General features: G+C 41.5%; 1 protein-coding gene across 1 annotated transcript in view; it reads left to right on the top strand.

Moving 5' to 3' along the window:
* The window catches only part of qkia (QKI, KH domain containing, RNA binding a), a 73,308-nt gene that overhangs the window by 40,459 nt on the left and 5,728 nt on the right, over positions 1–27,121 (top strand). Inside the window, exons 4-5 of the mRNA XM_020590823.1 lie at positions 8,233–8,376; positions 25,677–25,764. Coding sequence (XP_020446479.1) covers positions 8,233–8,376; positions 25,677–25,764 — 232 coding nt within the window. The remainder of the gene's footprint in view (positions 1–8,232; positions 8,377–25,676; positions 25,765–27,121) is intronic.

Genomic DNA, 27,121 nt, shown 5'->3' with positions numbered 1-27,121 from the left:
CCTTGGTTTGTTGCAAGATGTCTCCCTGCTATTGCAAACATGGCGGAATCATTGTCACGCGAGACCGAGATCATACAGAGATCTAAACCCACTCACGAGATGATTAATCATGCAGCCTTACACTGCTGCAAGGAAAAAATGAACGTAGTACAATGCCCCTTCCTTCATTATTTAGGCAGTCTTTCCTTTGTTATTGCAACACTTTGTAGCAGTAGATTCCATCAATGTTCTGTTTTTATTATGTTCTATTTTAATATATTTTATTGATGTTGTATTAAAAATTCTTGATGTACATAACAAATGGAAAGTAATTTTGACTTCTGGTGCCAAAAACTCAAAACTAGTAGCAGTCAAAGTTGGCGGTTTTCCAGCCTACACATCATACCATTCAGTCAGAGCAGATAACTAAATAATCAGCAACTAAAGTTTGAACGCATCAGCAGTTTACATTCATCTCCGGGGGTTCCAAAGTGTGTCGCATCAGATTTGATGTTGTACTTTGAAGTTACTGTGAGGATAAATTGGCAGTTGTGAAAATAGTGGTATTTCAAGCATCTGTGCATGTTTTGCTCATGGGCTTCAGCTGTACTATGGCAGTTTTGTTTGTTTTTTCATTGAGCGACTTTTTTTTTCTTCAACCTCCTTTCCTTTTTGTTGCTATCTCCCAGTTGCGTGGAGTTTCCAGGCAGTGGTGCTATATTACAAAGCATTTACATAAATCAGAAGCATGGTGAAGTGTATTTCATTCCTCTTGCTATGGAAATCACCTTCTACACACACTCTCATACACACACACACAGTCCACAATGCACTGTAACAGAAACAGGATCCATACACATGGATGTACACAGATTTTCAGCTAGTCATAATCATAGAAGCTGCAGTTTCATGCAGGGCCAACATTTTCCTAACTCTTTTTTTTTTTATGGCTCCTCCATTTTGTTTTTAATTTCTGTCTCTTCTCATTTCCCTTGGAATGTGTCCATTATCACGGAACAAGATGAAGACACAGCTATTGTTCCTTCTCTGGAATTACTGAATGGGAATGAACACACTCAAGCATGATCAAACCCGCACACTTTCACAAACTTTATCATGTGTGTCAGTTTATTTGCGTTTATTTGTGTTTTTGACCTGTCAAAAGCCCTGCACAATTACAGGCAACGTAATTTCTTTACTCAATGGTTTGATTTGGGATGCAGCTAGAGAATAGCACAATATTTAAAATGTCTCAGATAGTCCTAGGTGATACTTCTCTGGTTGTTATGAAGTAGATGATAAATTTTAAAAGCATATTTTTCATTGCACAACTGTATAATTCAATTATGCAAAAAGCTTTTCTTAATTGTTCTTCATTAAAATAGTTTTCCTTTCTTACTACCTTTATGCTAGGGTACACTGCTGTCTGGTTTACATAATTACAGTAATATTGAGTTAAGATGGGGAAATGAAAATGAAATAAAACACCCAATAGTTTGCTTGTTTTTACATCCTTTATAGTCTTCACTGCCAATAACTCACGAGAACCACTGTCAGGTTAGCTCGCTGCACCCCAAAAGCTTTGGGATGACCCATGTGTCATAAATGTGGCACAGCCCCAGATAAGGCCACAGCCGTTGCCTCCAGTCGCTGCATCCTCAACCTTAGTATTTTTTTTTTTTGCTTGATGCCCTGTGGCAGCAGAGGAAGCTTCAGCAGCAGCTTAGCTGGTGTGTTTATTCAGGATCCATTAGTAGCAGCGTTTTTATGCTCTCAATAATTCAGCTCGTTGCTCCCTCCTGGGTCTCACTGCCTGATGGGGAGTTGGCTCACTGGAGCTACACAGTGGGAGAGAGTCGGAGAGTGAAGGAGAGAGAATCAGAGTAAAATAAAGAATAATGGTGAGAGAAGAACAGCAAATCAAGTAGAAAATAAGGAGAAACAAAGCAGGTTAAGAGAAAAATGTGGTAGTTCACACTTTGATCAAACAACACCAGATATAATGCTTATAATTAGGGATGTCCTGATCACTTTTTTCATTCCCAGTTCCTTTCAAATTCTCTAAATACTGTCTACTGATACCAGAGCTCCAGACTGCAAGTGATCAGTCATATTTTGTGACCAAATTTGTTTAGCGTGAGACTGGTGTCTTTCAAAGGTCACACTGGGTGCAACAGCAAAATAAACAGGTTGTGCACAAACAACTGCAGACAGATATAATTGTCATCATAATGTTCATCTGCAGGCCCATGTCATTCTCCCCCCCGTGCATGTGAGGTGTAATCACCCCAGACAGCCACTTAAATCAGGTAGAGCACCTGTTGTGAAGACCATGCTGTCCTGCTGACAGAAGGCTGTTCTGAGAGGCTAGCACAGAGGTCTGAGTCAGTGTGGACTGAATGGATCAAACACTTAAGTCATGCATATGCACCACTCACGTCTGAAGTTAGTAGTGGCTGAAACACACCATCAGGTACTTCTTTAAGTAATAGGCTACCATTAACTTTAGCCCAGAAGTGATCTGGCACTAGTCAGGCGAGGGAGAGAGCTCAACTGTGCATAAAGTCCAACACAGACATTGCCAAAGAGCATAAATTTATCTTCAGAAGAAAACGGGCTACAAATTGAAATATAATAGCCTAATCATCATTAGCACTGGCATTATCATCATGTTGACTGCTAGGCTATAGAGCACTACAGTGACTACAAGAACTACAGTTCTTAAAAGAACTGGAAACCTGTTCCAGATGTGATTTTCCCATTTGCCTGTTCCACTAGTCTATTGTCTATCTAAGGTTATTTAAAATAATTTGTGAAAAACACTGATTCTTTAGCATTATGTTGTAAAACAGAGGCGGTGCCACCAAATCTGGCACTATGCCACCAGTATGAAACGTTAGTCTGGAGCCCTGGATACAGTGTTGAATTATTTTTGTTCTGTTTTATTTTTCCCCCACATACAGGTATAATACATCTCATTACTCACCTACCCTCCCCGGTTTGTGCATGCCCGACTTGTTTTGTTTCCTATAGTATTTTGTGTGCGGGTGAGTAGCTACTACTATTCTACTTGCTTCTAAAATTTGAACGCAGTCATTTTAAACAAGATACAGCTGTAATTATTCTACTGTCCGTCAGCATGAAATGAGTGTTCTAGTCACTACAACACTGTCAGGAGCTGTAGTTGTTCAATGCCAACAAACCTGTAGCTGGATAGAGACACTTTTTTCCTGAGACATTACAATTGCATAGAGAATGTGTTTGACACCACTAAACTTGGCCCTCTCCCGGTCTTTAAAAATTTTTTTTTTCTCATCTCAGATGCTATTCAAACAGATGACACTTGCAAGTTATGCTCTTTTTGATGATTGCCGTCTTACAGTTGAAAAAAAAGGACTCCTTCTGGAGCCTTATTCCAATCAAACTTTCATCTAATGTGGCAGCTTGAGTCTCTCTAGTTTTCTCTCTACCAGTCACGCTTAATGCAAATCAACAGTAATTAAATTACAGGTACGCTGTATCGACCGCTGCGCAAGTAGATTAGGGATTTCTCTCCCTTTTGCAAAAACAATTCCCTAATTTTATTTTGGCTACCACGCTCTGTAAGATTACAGTTGGCACCATGGACAGTTGTTTTAGCTTGTGCCACACTGTGTCCTTTCATACTTTGAGGAATACTCTATCACTTTAATTAGATTTTTTTTTTTTTTTGGCTGATTGTCCCGACACATAATGACTAAAACTGGGATATCAGCACAGTCAGTAGCATATTATAATAGACCTCTAGCTTGGGTCGTACACTTTTAAACATCTACATTTAATTGTATAAGAACCAATACAGCATGTGACACTGGTAGTCAATATGTTGAACTCAACTAATGCTGCAGCAAGACCACTTGTTTAAGTTTAAGCTGACTTTTTCTTGGATTCTTTAAACTTTACCCACTGCAACAGAAAGATTGTCTTCTTTGTTAAGAGTTTACAGGGAGCTATTATGTTGATGGGAAAAGCAGACCAATATCCAGGTATTACTTTTAGCACCTTGGGGCTATTGGCTGGAAATTGCTTTGAGAGAGCAATAGAGGAATGCAATGGTTCAGGGACACATGGATTGCAAATAGCAGGAGGTGTAACAACCGCTGCAGTATGGTTTGGCACTACAATTATATCATAATAATATTAAATGAATTTCTTCTGTGATATGTATCATTTTAAACACAGAGCTAAAAATCCTGTTTGGGATCGCCCTTCTGTTGTGCGGTCTACCCTCTTCGATTTTTGAATTTGCATTTCAATTACATTTTATGAAAAGTAATTGACTCAGTGCAATCGGCAGCAGTGACTAAAATTCTTAAGCCCTAATAAACAGTACTTTGTTCATTGTCATCACTGAAAGTATAGGTATTTAAGTTATTCTTACTTGTTCAGTTTTCTTTTAGCTCATATGTAATATTTAATTAATTTTTTTATCGTTGCTGATCCTTCTTCCTCTATAGACGTGCTTATCCTCTCTTGTCCTTCCCTGCCCCTGCCACTGCCACTCCTTGCTGCACCTGTTTAGTCTGCTGGCATTTAGCCTCAGCTGCATTGACCCCAGTTGGGAACATACTTCAGGATCAAAGGCGAAGGGGGGCTGTCTGAAGTTGGAGAGGCAGAGTCTAAACCAGGGGTCTCAAACCTTTTTTACTGGGAGAGCTACTTTGAAAAAAATGAAAGCAGCTGAGAGCTACTCATATTTTATATTAGACTACTAGTTACATATTGTATCAAAGCTTTCAAACAGATCTCCAAACAAAACCATCTGAGTAAGCTAATTGTTTTATGTAACCATTTATTAAATATTGATATCAACACATTTTGTATCAAAAACAAAGATCACCTCAGACTGCCAAGCTCATATGCACTGCCTTTCACAAACCAAAACCTTATTTTATAGATTGCATGTACTGTAGGTGATGTAAAAACAACAGAAATTTGTAGTTTGGGCTCCTTATCATAACAAGCAACAGTGGAGGCAATTAAGGTAACCTACGTATGCCCACCTGCCACAGTTTGATTAACAACAGACATGTTAAACATTGTGATACTTACACATTTCAAAGATATCCTGATCTACATGTCTAATGCAAATAAACATCTATAACCCTGCTTAGAAATGGTACAAAAAGACACTCGTTATAACACCGGTATTTGACGGAGTATCAAATCAATGCATTGACACTTGCCAGAACATCTAATGGTACATAGCAAATATCAACTGCTAGACACTTGCCAGAACATCCAATGGTACATAGCAAATATCAACTGCTACTTACTGAAACGTAAAGGTACTGCAGACCACAGCACAACTAACTGAATTTGTTACAACATACCTCCTGTTTCTTGTATATTAATGTTGCATGTTTATTGTGTCATCTGTATTTGTTTGGACTGCAGTTTGAGCAGGTTTACTGAGCGAAGATCTGTTGTTTAATGTTTTTAGTTTTATAATGCATGCATTGTACTGTATATTCTCTGAACCTTTAGGTGAGCAACTCAGAATCTGGTAGCAAGCTACTGGGAGCTCACTAGCGATGTGTTGGAGACCCCTAGTTTTAAGCAGTGCAGATAGTTTAATTTATTAAGTGTTGAAGTGCAGCACTGCCAGGGAATTGTAGCACCATACTATTGAGGGAACAGGGTGGTATATTAAGTAGGACTGACCTTGAGCAACAACACCGAGGATGGAAATCTTTTTGTCTGCAAGTGTACCCTGTTGTGTCCTTGAGCAATGCTATAAATCCCTTGCAGCTTCAGGGGTCTACCTGACCCTGCAGTGTGACCTGCTGTCGAAGCAGGCAGGTGAAACAATGGTACTGAGTGAATCTGTGAAATAACATGTAAACTACGAGAATGAACTGCCACTCGTGTTGGTTTTTTTTCCCTTTTCTTTTTCGTTTTGTAATGCATCTTAAAAATGAGGGGGCGATCAGGAAAAAGTCTGATGCTTTTATAACCTTTTTGCATGTAGTGAAAGTTTATTGGGCTCAAGCTGAGGGTTGTAAAAAGCAGCAAGCAAACAGGTTGGTGTACAGACAATGGGAGTCGGTCAGCATAACTGGCAAGCAGTTTCCTTCCCTCTGATTCTATTCTTAGATGTTGTTTCTAGATCAGTATCCATGCTATTTATCTGTTCTACATATTTTGCCAAAACGGATTGCCCTCTGGTGTATGATTACTGCCATGGTATTTGATGTCAGCCAGCATGGACATGGTGCTCACCTCACCTTCCCTCTCTTTTCTCCCCCTACCACTCAGACTCCCCCTCCAGCCTTCCTCCTGTTTGCCATGCTGTCACTCTCTCTCAGAGGGCACATAAGTGACCTTGTTCACAGGCAGTTGTGTTGGTGTGATATGTGCGGGTAGGGCACATGGATACGTGTGTGTGTGTGTTTGTGTTAATCCTCTCTAACCAAATCAGAATCTGGATAAATTTTGTTAGGTTCAACTGAAGGAACAGTTTGCCAACATATGTGCATTTATTTATGTACCACATATTTTCATGCAGTGCCCTGCATGCAGAGGCAGCCATTGTGGCCTGCCTGTGTCCCCTCTAGAAAATGCTGAGTCACCCTCCAGTCCCCATGTCCCCTAATAGGCCATAAGTCATGGTGAAATAATGACCTGACTGCTGAAACTAGGCCTTCCCCCCCTGTGTGGAAAAGGGGAAAACGAGAGCAGAATATTGAACTTTTGCGCGTGTGTTGTAAAGAGCAGTGCCATGGCAACGGCTCTCTCTGGAGTAGAAAACAGGTGGGTGGCACTCAGCTCAAGCTCTAAGCTCGGTGTGTGTTTGTATGTGCGTGTGTCCTCTCACTTCGTGGTGCTTGCTGAGTGTATTGAAATCATGTCAGGTGGACCCCTGCAGAGCACTGCAATGCATTGTTTGTAATTAGACACCCTCACAGTGGCTCCATTACTCACAAATGAGCAGTGATCTGGAGTAGGAATGGAGATAAACACAGTGTTCATCAGCAGTCTGCACTAATAGCAGGAGGGAAGAAGCTGGGAAGCATTTCACTACTTGAGACTCTGACCTCCTTTGGAAAAGTAAATCCCATTTGGGGTTTTGCAGTATTTTGGCATTACATTCATTTTGTTATTCCTGTTTTATCTTCATAAAGTTAGTCACTTATTAACACTAAAACTATCATTCTTTTTTGGTGGTTTAATGTGGTAACATACCTCAAAGAATCAAAAGTTGTTTTTTCCAGACAACCTAAACCTCGACCTCTCACCTCAGGGGGAAGCATGCAGTTTTCTAACCACTGGCTTTCATGGCTATAAAGTGACATGCGATACGACCTCAAAAAGCTTTTTAAAGCACCCTGTGTCTGCTTGCTGCATTTGCTGTCAGCTTGGAAACCAGAAGAGGGAGGAAAGTTGCTAAGTGGTGATGCCTGTTCTAAAAAAAACACTAATGCAAATGTTAGGCTACTCCATATTTGTCTTTACATATTCCATTTCGCCTTTTACATAAGAGTGAGGTGTGAGTGGACTTTTTAAGCGGACACCTAAAAAATGCAGACACTGTACCATTCCCTAAACTCAGCCTTCCCACTTCACATCTTGAAACTGCTTCCTTTTTAACTGTGTTGAAAGGCAGTCAAACGGTAATGGATGGTTTTGAATACACCACATTTTGCCATTCTTGTACCGCTAGTGCTATAATTTGGCACCTTTTGAATGCTTTGGCGCTGCCTTTTCAGGAGGGAGAACGGCTCCCTCAGAGAGCTACATATTGTTTGGACAGTATTGTCCACACTAGAGATCCAAATGCAATCGATAATCAATTAATCATTGACATCCCTAGTACACACAAGTACGGGTAAGAAATGGAGGTGTTCTCTTGTGTACCTTCACACACAATCCTGTGGCACTTTGAACAATATTCATATATTGTATCCCTACTAGTGGTATGGCTTAAAAATCCACATCCGTCTTTCACAGATATTAATTGCTGCAGGGCAAGCTGTCATCTTTGTCTCTGTGAAGTGAGGTGTCTATTAAAGATAGGTGTCTTTTTGCTGTTAAAGCTAAATAGCTGACTAAAGGGCTGCTCCTGTCATCTTGCTTCTCCTCACAGGGCCATTATCCTTTGTGTATGCCAGCCTATATCCTTTACTTCCTCTGATAGGCTGTGTTAGTGTTACACACACCCACACTGTTACATTCACTCACAGACTCTCTCCCTCTCTCTCTATCACTCCCCAGGAGGAACAGAACAGAGGGAAACCAAACTGGGAACACCTAAATGAAGACCTTCATGTCCTGATCACAGTGGAAGATACACAAGCCAGAGCTGAGATCAAGATGAGGAGAGCAGTAGAGGAGGTCAAGAAGCTCCTCGTACCTGCTGTGAGTACATAGCATGTTTATATATACACACACACACATCTGGTATGCAGTCACAACACCTTTATGGCCAAATAAGATATTCAGTGTTCTCCAAAAGTACAGTCATTTGAGTTTCTAGGGAAGTTGACACAGAGGGCATGTTTTAGCTCTAATTTAGTAGTGCTGAGAGAAGGCTTTCCATGCTCAACTAACTCCAAACAACAGGATAATGGGGCTACATATGGCATGCCACTTAAATCCCACTGCTGGCATCCTGTTTACTTCCATCTATAGACCAGGGGAACAGGTTGGCTGAACCCCCAGTGGAGTGGAAAAACATAGCTAGCTGCACACACCTCCTGTGAGTGCCACATTTCATCTCCGTTTCCCCTCTGCCTCAGCTTCCTTATACACTGTGCCACTGTAGCTTTTTGGCACATGATTCATATTTTCCTAGTTAACTGTGGTGACCAGGTGGGCAAGGTAACTGAAGGCCAGATTTGCCATCAGGTGGCAGTGCACAGCTTGGTGGTCTGCAGAAATGGGGACAGCCGATGCCAGGCATGCAAGGTTAAATGAGATGCAGTGTAAGGTTGTCCTTCATGTACTTTGTACTGTAAATACACATTTCTCCTTACATGTGTGCATCTACAACAAGGGTGATGCTTTCCCTAAGTAGTTGTATTACAGTACAATTTATTATAATTTTTCATCATCCCTTTAAGTATAGAGAATGAGACGAGGAGAGGCAGGAGAATGAACAGCAAAATTTATTATCACTTTAAGTACGTTATACACACAAGGAATTTGTCTCCGGTACAGAATCGAGGCAGCCATCTGCAGCGCCAGCTCACACACACACACACACACACACGGATGACCCCTGCAAGGTGCTGCTATGGCCATTGGGGCCAAGTAGCGATTCACATGTAGACTGCAGGCAACCCGTCATCGAACCTCCAACCTTCTGGTTGGGAGATGACTGCTCTGCCCCTGAGCCACAGCTGCCCCAATATTTGCTGCCACCTCGGGTACTCCTATTCACCGAACCACTGCTTTACCAGCTAGCCAAGACTGAAGGGGTATTGTGAAATAATAGCACATAAAATGTAGGCTAACTACAGTATATTGTGGACACATCTTGGGCCCTGAAGTGGAATTGTGTTCAGCACATCTGAACTGCTCAGGTTATAGATGCAACATCTGGTGTCTTTATGCTGGGGTCTCCTGTCTATTACAATAGCTCTTCTCTGTGTGTCTCGGCGAGGCCTTATACATCCAACCTGATGATGTGGAAAGCATGTCCTCTCTTTGAAAAACTGCTCGTCTCTGTTCAGCCCGCCTGTCACTTCTTTAGGCACTTGTGTCTGAGTGCAGGAGTATTTCAGAGCTCCACAGCCAATACGTAAACATAGAGGATGTTGACACATGTATACAGATGCATGCAAATCTGTGTGCGCTCACATGAATGTGAAGATGAAGCCATCTCTGGAAGTGACAGTTTTCTAAAGAGTGATGCAGAATGAGTCACTGTTAACATGTGGAGACTCAACAAAACCCCTTATGATGTCCATTTAAGTCAGTGACAGCTTCAGGCAGCTAACATGCATCTGAATAGAGTGCCACAAAAATAGCTTCTTCACTTTTCTAGAAATCTATGCATTTCAAGGCTGACAAGTACATTAAAGATGGTCTACTAATTCAGTATCTGTACAATTCACTGGCTCATGAAGAATCCCTTTTTATTTCGAAAACAGAAGGAAGAAGCTTCTAGCTCTTTTGATACACTAATGAAATCTTGCTCATAAAGTTTCCTCCTGCCCTCAATTCAAATAAGAGTTTTATAGAGCTAATTAATGACTCATTGCAGTCCACCAGAGGCCATTTTTCCTTCAAGCAAGGCATCTTTGTCCATGTAATGTAATGAAAAGATCTTTCCATTAAATAGATGTGGTGTGTTCTGTTTTTCTGTGCCTTTCAAATTTACTTATAAATGCTTTGATCCTTGAACACTAAAATGGTCCTGCTTTGTTTTGTAATATAGCAAAGGCACATTGGTCCCTTGTTTATATATGCTCCTAATTTTAAAGTCTGTTAATCCAGATATATATTTTTGTTTTTGAACATATTTTGGAACATTTGCCTGTCTGATTGGAAATAAACCAAGTTTAGATCTCTGTAGGCAATCAGACCCCCCCATTCTGTTTACATAAGAGGTTGGTACTCCTGATGGTGATTGACACAATGGCCTGTCACTGCCCAGGGTTTGACAAATTTGACTGTCAGTAGAAGTGATTAAGTTTCAGTTTGTCAGATTAGGTTTATAGTAGTCCTGTCCAACGAACTTCTTAGACCACTCTTAATTTATTCATGTCATTGTGTGCATGTGTATGCACTCGTCTTGAGTGCATGGGCAGTATGGTAAATGGTCTTATACTTGTATAGCACCTTTCTATGCTTTTACAGCACACTCAAAGCGCTTTCACACATTATTCGGCCATTCACCCAGTCGCACTCCCAAGCACTCATGCATTCACACACCGGTGACATCACCGGGAGCAACTGTTCAGTGTCTTGCTCAAGGACACCTCGACATGTTGACTGGACAAGCCGGGAATCGAACCGCTAATCCTCCGGTTAGGAAACGACCCGCTCTACCTCCTGAGCCACAGCCACCCCCGGTATGACTGGCTGGTGTACTTCCCTTTATTATACTAAACTAAATTGGATTAAAGTTGGATGGCCAGGTACGCATGGCTGTTCTAATGAAGGGCACCTTCTCCATGTTTGGCAGCGTAAAGTCACCTTTATTAAATTGCACAGGAAACAAAATGATGTCATGCTTTCTATTCCCTTTCATGGAGCAGGCTTTAATTGTCACTGGGGAGGACCCAGCTGCAACACTGAAACAAAGGAAGGACAGCGTGAGAAGCAAACACTTGTTTGGTCAGCAAAGCTATTGGTAAATTGAAGCTAAAGGGTTTGTAATGATTGGTTTGCCTTCAGATAATCTCATAATTGATTCACTTATATTAGAAGCCCAGATGTCACGGAAAAACCTAAACTTACCAGTTGAACTCGCCAAAGTAACTGTGGCACTCAGGCTTACGGTGCTTATGTGTCGAGAGAATTGTATTTCATACTGAATGTTGTGTTTAAAATTGTAATTTGTTTGATTTTAACAATGAATCTCCACAGTTCAAGTGTGCCTTACCTTAGATGCACAATCTTTCACAGCAGATTTTGTATGTACAGTATATATATATGTAGTAAATAGGATTTTCTCTATTATCAACATTTTAGTGTTTAACATGTTAGCTGAGCAAATATTGATGGCTATAAAGCCCTGTCAGTGGGTGTTGCTTACTGTGGCAGTGATTGAGAGTTGACTAATGGGAAGCGTTAAAGGGTTCACATTTGTTCCTCTTTGCTCTCTGTAGCACTCTGTTACTCCCCAGTCCTGTGAACTCTTCAACTCTTCATGAACTGGGAGCAGGAAAACATTGTCAAGATGAGAGAGACAGAAGAGGGGAGAAAGAGATGGGTGGGAGTGCTTGATTGAGCTACTCTTTCAAGTGTGGATTTACTCCACTGATCCTGCTCTAGTATACACACACACGAGGATATGCATGCCCAAAAAATGGCTTGCCCATGCATGCACATACACGCTGACTAAAATGCACCACTCATCCCTTGAGTTCTTGGTTTAAGCCCTCAAATGAAGCTAGCAGCAGAGCCCCACTACACTTTAGGTAACCTTCACTCAGATACTGAGATGTGCTGTATGCATAAACCCTGTCTGATCTGTGCCACTTCCTCTTTCAGTACATACAAAGGCTGGAGAGCAATAATAACCGACCTGTACACATGTATTGTCCTGTGACTGACAGCAGTGCTTGACTAATTATGAAAGAGGCAGTAAACCTGACTTGTGTATATGCAGTGATTATGTAGGATGGAATTTCCATCACAAATAAGAATCGGCTCTCAGCCGGAGTGTGTGAACATAGCACAAGACCCGCTTAAACCCAAATCCATTTATATTAGTTGTACTCCCCATGTCAAACAAAGCTCGGGTGGTGTGTCTTGGCCGGTATCTGTATGCACATAAGGTGCCACATTTCCACATGTATTTTATATCAAGCTGAACTTTGGCTTTAGGGGAGTTTCTATTATAATCACCATTAAAAGGCTGTTTAACATGGGGCACTATAGAGACATCTTTAAGAAGACCTTTAATAATAATCTTGGGGAAAACCTGTGCAGCTCCCCTACATGTAAAGCATGTTGCACCTTTGTTCACATACAGTCATGGCCCAAAGTATTGGTGGCCCAAAATACTGGCACCCCTGCATTTCTGTCAGATAACACACCACTTCTTCCAGAAAACTGTTGCAGTCACAAATTCTTTCTTCTTTTCTTTTTCTCTTAAAAAGCAGAGAAAAAGGCCAAATCTGATACAGTTGAAGTGGGTAGTTATAATATTGCTGATCATTAAAATGAAGCATTCAGTTTTGTCACATTCCACTGCAAGATGCATTTTAAAAATGGCTAAGCAGACTAAATCCTGAAATTTAAATGTGTTACTCTGGAAATAAACCCCATCCCAGTACATCACTTGAAGCTCTTTTGAGAGATGAATTTATATTTTGTAGTGATAAATCAGCTACTGTATGAACAGAATTGTTTATATGATTAAAAAGCCGTTGATTCTGGTCTTTAGTGTTTTCCCCAACCCCACCCTTTGTTTGTTGTTTGATTTTTATTTTTCCTATTAATTTGTTTTATCTGAAGTGACTGATAGATTATGGTGTAAAGCAATAGGGATGAGATTTTTAGGCACAGATCTGTTTTAGCAAGAACAGAAGCCACATGATGCGAGTTGATTTGATAAAGGGAGCTTGACACTGTGCCACCCACACTGCTTAGCTGCAAGATACCTAGATTACATTAACAGAGGTAGCTTCGTAGCCTTGTTTCTCTTTTAACACACACACATACACACACACTTTTATAGAGCACCTGAGAAAGGTTAGGGTTGAAAGGAGAACCACACAGAAAGGAAGAAAGCACACTAGTTGGCGTTGGGGCACTTTGGCCCTGGAGAGCCAAGTACATGTCTCCCCAGAATGAAAAACTGTCATTCCTGCAAACAAAGTGAGCAGCATGTGGCAACCCCAGTAGATCAGTGGCCTAGAGCACTACTCTCCATTTGCAACATGGTGGGGACCCAGTGCTGCTTCCAAGCTCCAGTTCACTGATCTCACTTGTGATCCATCCCCATCTCTGAACTCTCCAGCCTTCTACTGCCCCTCATTTAAAGTTCTATTTTTGGTATTTTCTCACTTACATAGTTCTAGTCTACATTATGAAAATGAGATGATTCAATTGCTCCACCTTTTTATTTTTCTAAATGCCTTGGCAGTGAACAGCAAACTGAGAGCTCTGTATCAGTTGTCTTATTTGACTCACCAGCCTCATTGTTGTTGTCCTTCTAGGCAAGGACTAAATTCCTCTTTTGGGCAAACATGTATGGCCCTTTGTTCTTGTCCCTGTATCTTTCTCCCCTGAGCATCTCCTCATCACTGTATTTGTTGCCTTTTCCTCTTGTACGTCTCTCTCTGCTATGGACCACCTTTGAGGAATGACATATAGTAGATGGTGTTTTTGCAAAAGGAAGACAGATGGACCTTAATGGAAGCCAAGTTTGGCGATCTGCAGGGTGTTGTGTCTGTACTCACCAGTATGCATCCAGCTTGGCAGAGGGCTACAATGGCAGCACCATCAGAAGCACTCGGACAGAAAAGGCGCTGGCACAGAGAGAAGATGAGGCAGAACAAGCAGAGCTAGATTTCAACAGTGCTAGTCTGTTCTAGGCAACGGTGTCCTGACTTTGCAATCAGTAAACACCTCCTTTTGTTTTTGTTTTTTGTTGGGGTTTTTTTTTTCTAGTTCTCACTCCTCCTCTTCTCTCTGTCAGCACTGTATGACAAATGAGTACAAAACACCATCTGGCTGCATCCATCCATGTGTGCCTCTCCAGCTAACGATGTTTATTCTCCTTTTGGCCTACCTATCACTACCATTCTCCTCTTATTTACTATTAATCTACTTCCCCCCTCACGCCCTCTGTCATGCATGATACCCAACCAGGCTCATGAAGAGAAGCTCAGATTTATATGTGTGTGTGTGTCTGTGTCTGTGTCTGTGTGTGTTTGTGTTTGTGTCATCCTTGTACATCTTAGATTGCCCTCATATCATCCTGTTTATTGCCTGTGTGCTAGCTGCAAGGTCTACACTTGAGCTGCAGAGTACACATACACACATCATACAGTGGGCTACAATATCTGTTCTTTTCCCATGTACTATACAATTGTGCACAAGTAAAAGTGGTCAATAACAAGTAAATGTTATCTTGCTATGCCATCCAGCTAAAGTACGCCCTAAGGCTTTTCAGGCAGGCAGCATATATAGTTTTAGTCAACCTGGCAGCCTTTCTTTCCCTGTAGGCAGTTATTACCTTCATCAGGCTAATGGAGGAGCTGGATTGGATTATATTAACCTCCTGATCTCCACCTCCCAGGACACCACAGTTACAACAGGCTGGACTGCACTGTTCACTGCTCCTATTATATACTGTATGTGTGTGTGTGTGAGAGAGAATGGTGCGCCCATCCCACCTGCACGTAGACTCTGCATCTCCCATATGAATGTTAATCATCTTTTTAATTGGCTTTGTTAACTTGGTGACCTCTACTTGAGACGGAGGGACTGCACCACTGTGCTCCTCCTTCACTGCTGTTGTGCTGTTTTCTTTGCCTGTAGTGTGTATGTGTACAGACGTTCTAGCTTTTGTTCACTCCAAGCAGGAGAGACTAAACCCGGCCTGGAGGCAGTGTGAACTTTGACGCTCAGCTATCATCTTGTCCTCAACTTTCATCGTTATCCATTTTTACATCCTCACACTCGTGCACTCATTTATCTACCCTTTTGGGCCTTCTGTGCCCTGCTAATGCATTTGAGAGTGGTACTTCACAGATGCATATTGAAACTGGGTAACTGGGAGAGCAAAAACTAAAACTGTGTGATGTAATAATCACCTCTGATTAATGATCTAGAGGTGATAAGTGGGTAATTGGAATTGACCACTCAAACTGTTTTATCACAGGAAACAGATGTGACTTTTCTGACACTTATGCCAGTAGTGATCACAACTGCATCATTTGATTGGTTACTGTGTGAGAAGTAATCAAGATCGGCCATGTCAGGTGCACACCAGCATTTATACATCCCTTGCTAAAAGCCCTTTTTATGAACTTTATGATTACACAAATAACCGGTTAGTACAGAGCCAGGAGCCCCTGTTCACCTGTCCTACAGACAACAACAAAATGCTTAAGTCCAAATGTTCAGTGTTGTCATTCACTCACATGGAAGCAGATTCAAGCAAGACCCTGAGTGGCAGTACACAAATACAGACTGGGTTGAAAAAGAAAATAGCCACACATACTTATATCATGCAGATGACCCACACATTTAAACACAGTAACAGTTTTTTTTTTTTTTTTATCTAGGCCTTACCTCTGTGCCCTGCCAAGAGGAAGAGAGGATGGAAAAGAATAGTTTTTTTCATTTATTGATCACCATAGAAATAAGCCAGAAGGGGAAGCACCATCCTACTCTCTTCTGTAAATCAGTTTAGAAGACCAGGGCTGTTATTACCAGTGTTTCATTTGTAGTAAAAATAGGTTCCTTTTAATTGTTGTATGCCTTGTCTCGCTCTAATGCTGCCCACAGTGTCTTGTCAAGTGAAGGTGTACATTTATTCTCTTAATACTTCTTTCTTATCTCTTTTCACTTGTTTTCAGTCTACTCATCTTTCCCCATCAGGTTTCTTTTTAAAGTCAGTGTATAGCTGTTCTTTTTTTTATGTCTCTTTGCTCTCTCTTGCTGTCAGCTGCTCTCGTTCTCTTTCTGGGTGATTGAAGGAAAAGCCATTCTTTTCTTTTACTGTATCTGCAGTGGCCTGAAGGTCACCACATCCTGTTAATGTTACACAGGTTACAAACCACAGATCTGGCTGAAGATGTTGGTTTGTACTATGCCTGTCACCCAAATGTTTTTCCTCTTTTTTTAACAAAGATTCTGATGAATTAAAAAAAAGTATATAGAGGCATTTGGCATAGGCATTGTGTGGAGAGGACGTGCCACAAAGTGCTGGTGTTTTACCTGTTTGGAACAAGATTTAATGTTTCTCAAGTTGCACACATTCCTCCAGTCAAAGATTTTTATTTCTGTACTACATATGGTAACTATTGAGCTTCTGTCCATGTGTGCCCAGTTCCTCCTGTCAAGAGGGATGTGGTCTGGTCTTGGCCTGTGGGTTCCTCCCCTCATCTCCATCTGCCCATCCCTCCTCATTTCCATTCCTATTCCTCTCCTGGGGTGCAGACAGGTGGTTCTGACCCTGAAGAAACATCACCCCTGTAGGGAACAACCTGCCTAAACCTGGCAACCTTTCCTGGCCTTGTCTCCCTCTTCTTTAATTACCTGGCCCTAGCACTGAAAGTCCTGCGGTCTTCAGCCACTCTCATTCTGGAGAGGCTTGGCCACTCTGCCTCCTATATACAGCTGAAAAATATGTACAAAAACCCATCTACTGCAGGTGAAATCCGATAAAATTGCATTTACATAAATGCAAACTTCCAACAAGGAGCCAGCTGATTGCAGCTTCCTTGTAATCACTGGAGCAATAGTTTAATTTAGTTAGACAGAATTCTTGTTCACACACCTACCCAGAGGCATACCTATAGTAAGCTTATTAGTTGTGTTGGGGGTTTGTGCTTCAGACCTGCTTTCACACACACATTGTGATGGAAGAACAAAGAGCCAATGTGACTTCTCTCCCTGCTGGTCCTCTCATCATCAGGAGTCTGCTTATGGAGCCAGCCACAGGAAATGGTGAAAACGCCAAGGCAGGGGAAGAAGTAACAGTTGCAGTAACATTTGTGCTGAATGGCATCTTTCATTTTCTCCACATTCCTTCATTTGTTTCATCCCTCTCATTCATCAAGTCGCTGGTGTTGACACTTTGGGAAGAGAGAGAGAGGGAGATGCTAATAGCACAGTAAATTATATGGAATGAGTTAAATGTATTCTTAACTTAGCAAATTCATAACAATGAATAAATGATCAATAATCACTAAATACATACGTGATACAGCCCTAATATGGCAAACATTCCAATATGGTACACAGGAAGAAGAGGTGGGTAACATGGCAGCCTGGGAGGCCCAGGCAATTTTAATCTGCCCTAGTCTTCCAGTGGTGAGGAGAGGGACCCTGAAGGGCCACGGCCAGTCTTTCTGCCTCTCTTTGAATGTCCCCTTAATCTTCTTACAGCGAGTCAAGGAAATACAGAGGTGTGCTCACGTGTGGATGTTTTTCTTGTGTGTATATGCCTGTGGGTCAAATGTAGGAAAGCTGTGGTTTGGAACCTGCTACTCTAATGGCTCAATTCTGATCAAGACTTGTGCACATTGTCTCTCTCGCATGCACACGCGCACACCACTTTATACATTGTACATCCACAATAGTGTCTGAACTTCTCAATCTTTTCATGGGGCCAAGCATCAAAATCTTCAAAGTGGGAACACACATGCATGCACAGTGCTCTCATCTCGGCCTCTCTAGTGACTGTGTACCCTAGTGTTTAGGCAGGAAAACAGGATTGTGTGGAGCCCAAAGGCCACCTATCAAATTCAGCTGTGTTGCCTCGCTTTGCCAGCCCTTGCTCAAGCTATTTCAAACTCCATTCTCTCTGTCCCAACAGCCAACTCTGGACTGATTAGCTTTCGTTGTCACCACCAGTGGTGTCTCAGGTGTGGAAGCTTCACTTCCTTTTTTATTTCACTGGGGCTCATTTGTATTGTTGATTGCAGTTGCCTTCTTTTCTTTTCACAGAGTTTGTTAGTGGTGATATTTGCAATACTTGCTATCTTTTGCACTGACTGCTTTTTTCCATGGTGAAACTTGGGTTGTGTTCAGTGGGGCACAGCAAAACTAAAACCAAAATATTTCTTTTTTTCCTCTTCAGAAAGCTCTGCTGAAACCCCAGTGTTTTTGTCTTGTCAGAAAATTCACACATTTGTAACATTAGCATACTAAAAACGGACTACTTTTCAGCAGTGCATTCGCAATAGCTTTACAAATAATTGTTGTGGTTCCCATCTAATCACTGCTCAAAATTAATATCATATTAAAGACATACAAAGTGCTTGCATTTCGGGGCTTATATCATGGTAAAAGTGTACTTTTTGGTGACATGGTGGCATGTTTTTGCAGTGTAGAGAAGGTTCAGTTTTATGTGAATGAACTAGGCTCCCAGATACTGTATGTCTTGCATGTTGACATTTTTAGTGTGAGTAATTAGAATAAGTAAGCAAAGATGTTAGGAGGATTGACTAAACGAGACTTGCACCTTTGCAGAGATTGACACTTTTTAAGCTTTGTCAGGTTGAATGGAGATACGCGAAGGACACCAAAGGGAGGTGTCACAGTAGGTTATTTAAAAAGGATGCTCCTGCACTGAATGCACATGTCCTGGTAGATCCATCTAAAGGGATCCAGATTTGAATCTCAGTTGTCAAAGAAGGTATAGTACTTGGATCCCTGTTTTAGGAGAAGACTCCAGTGATCAGTTCTTGAGTCAGGATCTCTGATTCTGATGCAAATCCCCTAGCAGTATTTACAGCTCCCAAATCATCCCTGGCCAAATCCCTTCAAGATATTCCCTATTCCATTGGATGGCATTAAAGGATTGCAGTGACAGAACAATACACAGCCTGGCAGTGGAATGGGGGATAAAGGGAAGGGGAGAGATGCAAAGTTGAAGGATAGTAGTGAATAAATGAGGTAGTGACTGAGGGTGCAGATAGGAAATATGGACTGAGATAGAGAGGGAATTTTGTTGGTAGGCAGGACAGTGATGAGGATGATGATGACAAAAAGATAATAGAAGAATCAGCTGTTTGCTGGGCTGAACATGGTGAGATTACATCATCCCTCCCGCTGTTATCATGTAACATCTGTCAAAGCTGGTGCAGGCCAACAAGCGTTAATATATCTAAATTGTATTATTAAATCTGTATATATTTTTCTATGTTATTTATATGATGTTTAATCTGCTCTTGATGCAGTTGTGTTACATGGAATACCAGACCAGATTATTCAGAATTTCTGTGTAGCTTTTCCCTTTGTTCAATTGAAAATGCTTTTGATGGGAGTGGAAAAACAGAGGGATTTTTTCCCCCTTCATTTCTAGAGAGTGCGCTGAACTGGTAGAAAACATGTTCTTTCCTTTTTTCCTCCATTCTTTTCTCAGCAGCACCAAGTCTGTGTATGTGTGTGGCAGTTGATATTGATGGGGTTCGCACAAAGCACTGACGCTGCCCACCTCTCTCCTTTCCTGCACTATAAAAGGCTGCCATAAGCCCCATAGATCCAGGATCCAATGCCAAGGCCCGCACTGCATCTGCCACCCATACTTGCATTGCATGTTATGGGTAACCCCAAAGAAACTTGGCTCTACTAGTTAAATTAATACAGCAACATATTGTAATATCCTATGCACCCACCAGCGCTACATCAGACAGAATTGAGACAGCACTTTTACTGTGAGGCCTTGACATTTGTGAGCTTCGTTATGATTCACAAAGTAAAGTATTAGCACAAGAGTTAGCTCCTCGTTTTGTAATATGCCACTTTACCTCAGTAAGCTGTGTGATTGACAGTAATGGGGCGGAGCAGCCGTGATGTGTTTGTAATAATCTGGCTGGAGTCAGGTTCACTTCTATGCTAATGAACTAAGGTGTTGGTGGTTTAGCATGACTAATGGTGCACATCGCTAACAGAGCTGTCTGGGAGTGAGGAAGGGAGCAAAGGAGTAAAGGAGAAATGAAGAGGCTTTACAGGAGTGTTGTGACAGTATAAGACAGTCAGAGGAGGAGAATTGCAGGAGATTGCTTTGTTAGTCTTTTGGGAAAAGGAAAATACAGTTGAGGCCTGATTCCCTTGGCAGATATGTTCACAAAAGCCAAGGAGCAAGGCAGAGGAAAGAAAATTGCCTTTGAAAGTGCAGCAGTGAAGCTGAGCAAAAGGACATGCAGCACTTACTCCTGCACTCTCCTTTTAAAGTGCTTTGTATGAAAGAAATGAGAAAAGGTTATATGTGTTTGTATTGCTTTATTTTCCTGTATCCTGCCATTGGAAAGTGAAAAGCATTTAATGTGTTTCTATGTATGATGTATATGGATTTTTTTTATTTAATACTAGAATCAGGTTTGTTGCACGCGTTTTCATTTCTGACCCCAATCCAGCTTCCAAATTTACTTTAGTTGACTTGAATTAATGAGGTTTTCTTGTCACTTATTTATTGTATGGAGAGGTTTTGAAGCTTGCCACAAGTACTCATTTCTTCCTCTTCTCCAACTCTCTGCTTGTAGAGAGAATTGTTGATAAGTCGATTTGGCACCGTGGAAAGAGCGATCATTTTCCTCCAGATGTTAGTTTGGGAAGAAACCAGAAGGGAGTGAAGAGAGGGAGGGGAATAGGAGAAAAACCAGCTGCCACCACTACCAGTTCAGCCCTCTACATGAAGTCATCTACTCCTCCTTCCCTGAGGCTCCCAATACCACCTCCTCTGTCTGTCTTTGCTGAATTTTTCCACCCTTCCCTTTCATTCGCAGTTCTACACATTCTGCTCTCTCTGTATCCCAGGAGGCAGTTGGGGCAGCCTGTGTTTACTGCTGAGGTAATTGGAGTAGCTTGGAGAGAGCCTGACCCTGGCCCTCCTTAGGCCTAAGGTGTGTGTGTGTGTGCGCGCGCGCCGTGTATGTGTGGTTCTGTGTACATGTGTGTATGTGCCTGTTTGCGATGACTGGCAGCAAGGCCAAGGAAGGAAAGCAGGCCTAGCCAATGTCAGCCCACAAGGGAGCAGATAAATTGGTTTTCAATACACTGTCTGTCTTTTCATGTCTCATATTCTCCAGCTATCCCTTTCTTCTTCTGCATATCCCTCCATCTCTCCACCAACTCAAAGATAATCATTCATGCTTTCTCTTGTACTTGCTCTGCAGTGCCTTTTCTCCTCCTGGTACCCTTTTGTTCCACATGTTTTTCTCGCTCTCTCTCTGCTCATCATTTCATCTCTCCAAGCTGAGCTGTTCGCTGAGCTGCATAGCCAGTGACTTTGCCAGATATGAGCAAAAAAAAAAAAAACTCCCCCTCACTTTTCAACCATAGGCATGAACAAATTCATCCCACCTAATCCAGGCACCTGTTGTGTTTATCTGTGGGTAAGATAATAGGAAAAGTTCTAGAATTGTGAGGTCAGGGGGAGAGTGAGGGTCCAGCTCTCTAAACACTCTCAGCCACTCACCTGTTGCTTATTGGCATTTAAAACACACACACACACTTTATATAGCACAGAACATAAGCTGTATTGTCTGTAACAATTGGCATTAGCTACAGTTTGTATTCATCAACATATGGACACAGGTTTTGATCAGAAATGTGAAGCATGACAGTGATTTAGCATGCATCTATTGACCTCATCTCAGGGTTGTCAGGTAGGCAGTGAGACACGGCTCACCTACTTTAGCTCATCACACTGTCTCCCTTCTCCTCCCTCCCTTTCCTTATCCCTCCTTCCCTCATCTCTCTGACTTGCTCTTTCCTGATAGCTTTTACCGCTCTGCTGATTTCACAAATAGGCCTCATTGATTGAATCTGATTCTTGTGGATAGAGCAGCTTTATTGAGTGGCTTTTGCACTGATGGACAGGAGCGTCTGGGAGTGTGTGTGTGTTCTGTTATGTGCATGCGTGTGTGTGTGTGTGTGTGTGTGTGTGCATGTTAGGCATGATAAAGAAAAACTTCCTTTTCTCATCCTTCTCATTCTGTAATTCAGCAAGTATTCCTCTCCCGGGAATTTCAGCAGCCAGTCAGACACACACAGATGCATGCAGCATGCTTACACACGGTCCTAGTGATGGCTGCATCTAAGTGAATGTTTTATTATGGGTGCTGCATGCTGACTGAGGAGTTCTGAGGCGACACCCTGAGTAAGGCAACATTAAAGCGTTAACTGCTCCCCTTGGCTTCATTCATCAGATAAATCGTCTAAGCTCACCTTCTACGGTAGGAAGCTGGCCAAGTACACCTAGGGCTACATGATTTAAGTCAACCAAACCCCACTCCTGTAGTGACATCAGCATTATCTTTTAGTTTCTCTTGATCTCGCTGCCATTTCGGATCTGCTATCTTACTTGTGGTATAGCTTAAACCAGTACACTAACATTGCCAACACTTCGTAAACATCCGCAGAGAACAAAAGATGTCACAGGTGGGAATTTGTATTTTGATGGGGAAAAATGAGCTTGTTTCAGATGTAAAACAAAAATGATCTGTTGGGGTTTGGGAGCTTTAGCTAACAAACTGTGTTAGTGTGAAGATGGAGCTATATCAGCAGCACTCCACTGGGGATACACACATTTCACACACAGCGGCACACACCTCATCCAAGCAGCAGCAGCTGTGTTCTTCCCCTCACACTGCCCTCTATTTTGTTTCTCTGCTCTCAACAGGCAGTGTGCCACCTATGCAGAGTTGGATGGATGATGCCCCCCTCCCCCCATTTAACCCCCACAACCCTGCTGATCCATCATCATACAACACACAAGCAGCCCTAACATTCATATCCCAGCATGTCTTTTCCCTTTGTTTTTGTCCTAAGCAGCAGCTACCCCCATGCTCGTTATTTTTCCTGAAATTTAAAAGGCTAGTCTTGTCTCAGACTATTTAAGTATAGCTATAAAAACACCAGTCATCTGTGGTTCCTCAGTTTGCACCTTGCTCATGAAGGCTACCTGCAGTTGATTTGAGAAGAAAGACTAAGGAGCTATTTAAATGACAAGGCTGTCTGTTAGGGAAAGCTAGTGACAACTAAGCTTTCTGTAGAGACAGTGACAGTAAAAAGCAAAAATAAATGTCTGATTTAATTTTGTCACAATAAGTGTGTTAAGCTTTGAAAGCATGATGCATTCAGCTCCCTCCCTGATTTAGTGAAAGCTTTTCCTAGTCTTTCTCTTTCATTCCCTCTCAAGAAAGTCAACTTGGCCCACTTCCAAACAACCACTGACACAGTTTTAGAGGAGACTCACACGTGCACACACAATGAAGGAAGAAAAACAGCAGTTTGAATCATTACCACATTAGGGCAGACATGTATTTTGTTTGTGCTTTTTACAGTGTGCAAGGTTGGACAGGTCAAGGTCAAATTTAATTTGTGGTGTAAATAACTAAAGAGGAATGGAGTAGAGAAAGCAATGAGGAAATGCATTCCTAAATGTTTACTTTGCACACTTTTAGGATTGATAGGTGGTTATTGTTGGGCTTGTTCATTCATGTGTACAGATGTTTACATAGAAGTTGCATCATCTAATTGGAAGTGATTTTGGCTCTCCATTGAGGCAGGCTTACTTGCCTGTGTTAGTCTTGTTAGATTTTGACCTGAACCGTGTTCAATTAACCTAGGGTGCTTATCATTGTTGACACTGCTTGTCAAGTGGCCCGTTTTTCGCCTCCAAATCTGATAGTGAAGAAACAAAACAGGGCTTGGCAGCTATTTAAGAGGATGCTGTGGGTTTTGTAATTTTTAGAACTATTTAAATGTACTTTTAAATCTCTGAGGAATGCAAGGTTCTTGTACCTGCTTAGTGTGATTAGTGTGATTGTTAACTTAGTGTGGTTTGATATGAAATACTAGGTCCACAGTTGTACATCATCATGTTATTTTGAGCAGCAAAATGACAAATGAATGAATAAATGAATCATTTGAAATTCTGATAACCAAAACTATGGAAATCATGCATGTTGCATCACTAGTGCTTGATTTAAGCCTTTTGTATGCCTTTTCAGCACAGTGTTGTAGCTTTGAAATATGTTGGTATTTTTGTGCTTTTATCCAAAGGAAAGAGCACTATGTGTACTTGGTTTGTTAATTGGCAGCTGTGTGGTACACTAAACCTACATGTGTGAATACTGTGACTTCTCTGAAGCCACTGCCTTATATTTAGTCAAGGGAGACCAGCCTCTGTCACTTCTTCTCTTGCTTAACCTCGTGCTTTCTCTTTGTCTATCTATGGCTGTGCTGAAGAGGAGTCTCATGGGAGGGCTTAACACTGAGCCCACGTTCTTTTTCCCCTTCTTTCTCTCTCCCTTCTCACGTCTTTCTTTCTTTATCATCTTCTGAATGGAGCGGCAGACTGCTGTTGAACTGTGAATTAGTCCACGAGACAGACTCACACAGACCGGATTGAGAATCTCTCTGCTTTCTTGTTTTTATTGTTGCCACCTCTAACAGGCTGGTTTGCCCTACTGTGTGTGCACAGGATGCGTTTACATACAGAATCAGTGTATAAATTAAACCTTTGTGAGTTGAAGTGGTGAGAGAACAAGAATCACAATTGTAGCCTCGGTATCAAAAATGCATGAAATCATTAATTTACTTAAGGTATATCTGATGTTTCACATGCCCGTCTTTGCACCCTTCAGTTTTGAGACTATTCACATAAGGCTCTACTAAAAGTTTGATGTACAACCTAGAAAATCACATGGGGCTTTTGTGTTGTCATGGTTATTGAGTGTTCGGTAGCTTCAGGGGAAATGGAGTTTGTGGGTGGAGGTGTGCGTGGAGGATAGGGGTGCAGAAAGCAAAGTGGGAGGAATGGGTGGTTGTGAGTGGGAGGAGGGGTGCCATCTTAATTGCTTTCCGTGAATAATTTCAGCCCCTAATTTGGCGATAATGACAGTGGCTGCTGCTTTTGTATTTATTTATCCAAACATTAATTGACAGGCCTGACATTAGGCAGGGTGGTTATTGCGCATTTGATTGCGCACATGGGAGCAGAGAAAATTACAGTAATTATCATTCTGATATGGATTATGAATATGCATTCCCACACTTAATGTCTCTGTCAGCATTTTAGTAACAACAAAACACTCTGCCATGACAACAGCACTTTAGCGTATCCCCATTTTTCTTTCCCTGAACCCAGTCCAAGCGCCGCTTGTGAAGAGCAGATTAAATGTTGGATCCAAATGATTTAGCTGCTCCACTGTAGCTTTTCAATCCAGGCATGTGGTTAGGTGAAATGTCATCACGTGCATAGTTTCAGTTGGCCTGTAAAGGAGCTTCAATTTGTATGGAATTAGTGTGTTGTGTGTTATTGTTGACAGACATTAACACTTTGTTTTTCACAGGCCGAGGGAGAAGACAACTTGAAGAAGATGCAGCTAATGGAACTAGCGATTCTCAATGGGACTTACAGAGACAACAATGTCAAAACATGTAAGTGAGCCGCCTGGAACACATTCACAGTTTAGACAATATATCTATTTTACTGCCAAGACCACATTTAATTATATCAGTAAAAATCTAATGTATATATGTATTTCTCATTGACTAATGCCATTTACTTTTAAGAAATGAAATGTGTAGTCAGCTCTACTAAGTACATACATCATTATCTCTGACCACTAGCAGACCTCTGACTCTCAAGCTCTCCAAACAATTTGTTTACCTACCACAAGTAGGACATCTTCCATTCCATTCTCCTCGGTTTTCCTTTCCTCCTCAACCAACCCTCCATCCGTTCTTCCCCCTGTAGTCGAAACGCTGTCGCTCTGTATAACTCGCTGTTGGCAGTCTCTAAACCTTGACCACATTCCACCTGCTCAACTATGCATGTTAGTCACTAGTTCGCACATCTACAGTGTTTGCTACTTAATCACAAAGTGTCATTTCTGAATGTATTATCACATCTGTAATTTGGATAGCAGAAATTACCTACATATTTGTGTATAGTCGAAACAGATCCAGATCGTATGCATTTGCTTTATAAACTCCTGGTTATTTTGTTAATTATTATTCAGAAATTAATTTAAACGTGATCATAAACTGGGTCCTTCTATACGCAGACTCAAATTTATGAAATTAAAGTGATAAATTTTACTGTTGAATTTTCCTTATTTAACATCTGCTCAAATGGTAGCCATGACAATTACCGTAGCACTTGGTTTAATTGATCTGCCTTTGGGGAAGCTTGTGTGGCACTGCTCGTTGGACGTGCTAATGCAGAACGATTTTCAAGATAATTTTTGTGTTCATTTGTGTCATTCAACCAAAATGGACTGCTGACTTTGTAGAGCATCAACATTTCATTAAATCAAAAAAACAACATCAGTGTAACATGTGACCTTCATATGAGCTTCAAAATTCTTTAGTCTTTTGTGAAACCAGACAAGTGTGTCATCCTCTACATATAGTCACCAGCTCCATTTCTGTCCGTGTGTATGTGTGTTGTTATGTCACCTCCTGTCATTTCCTGTAGATGTGGAGCTGCTGTGGTGATTGGTATGCTTTGAATGAGAGCAGCATTTATGTTTTGGGTATGAGGGGTTATTTTTATTTTGTTTGGCTATGTTTAGTTTTTCTTTGCAGCATATTGTGGCTTTTGTGGTTCAACACCATGATCATTGCATGGACTAATTTTCCCTTTTGCCCCCTCTTCTCCCCTCTCCCTGCCACTTCCTGTTCCTTCTTCTCTTTTTCCTTTTGTATTTTCACCTTCACTGTTCATCTGTGATTATGATCAACCTTATCTCTTGTCCCCTTTCTTTCTTTCTGCTCCTGTCCTTCACTCTCT

Source organism: Monopterus albus, unplaced genomic scaffold (assembly GCF_001952655.1).
Source record: "Monopterus albus unplaced genomic scaffold, M_albus_1.0 scaffold13.1, whole genome shotgun sequence".
Taxonomy (NCBI): domain Eukaryota; kingdom Metazoa; phylum Chordata; class Actinopteri; order Synbranchiformes; family Synbranchidae; genus Monopterus; species Monopterus albus.
The sequence above is the reverse complement of the archived record's forward strand: the minus strand, read 5'-3'. Positions and strand labels throughout refer to the sequence as shown.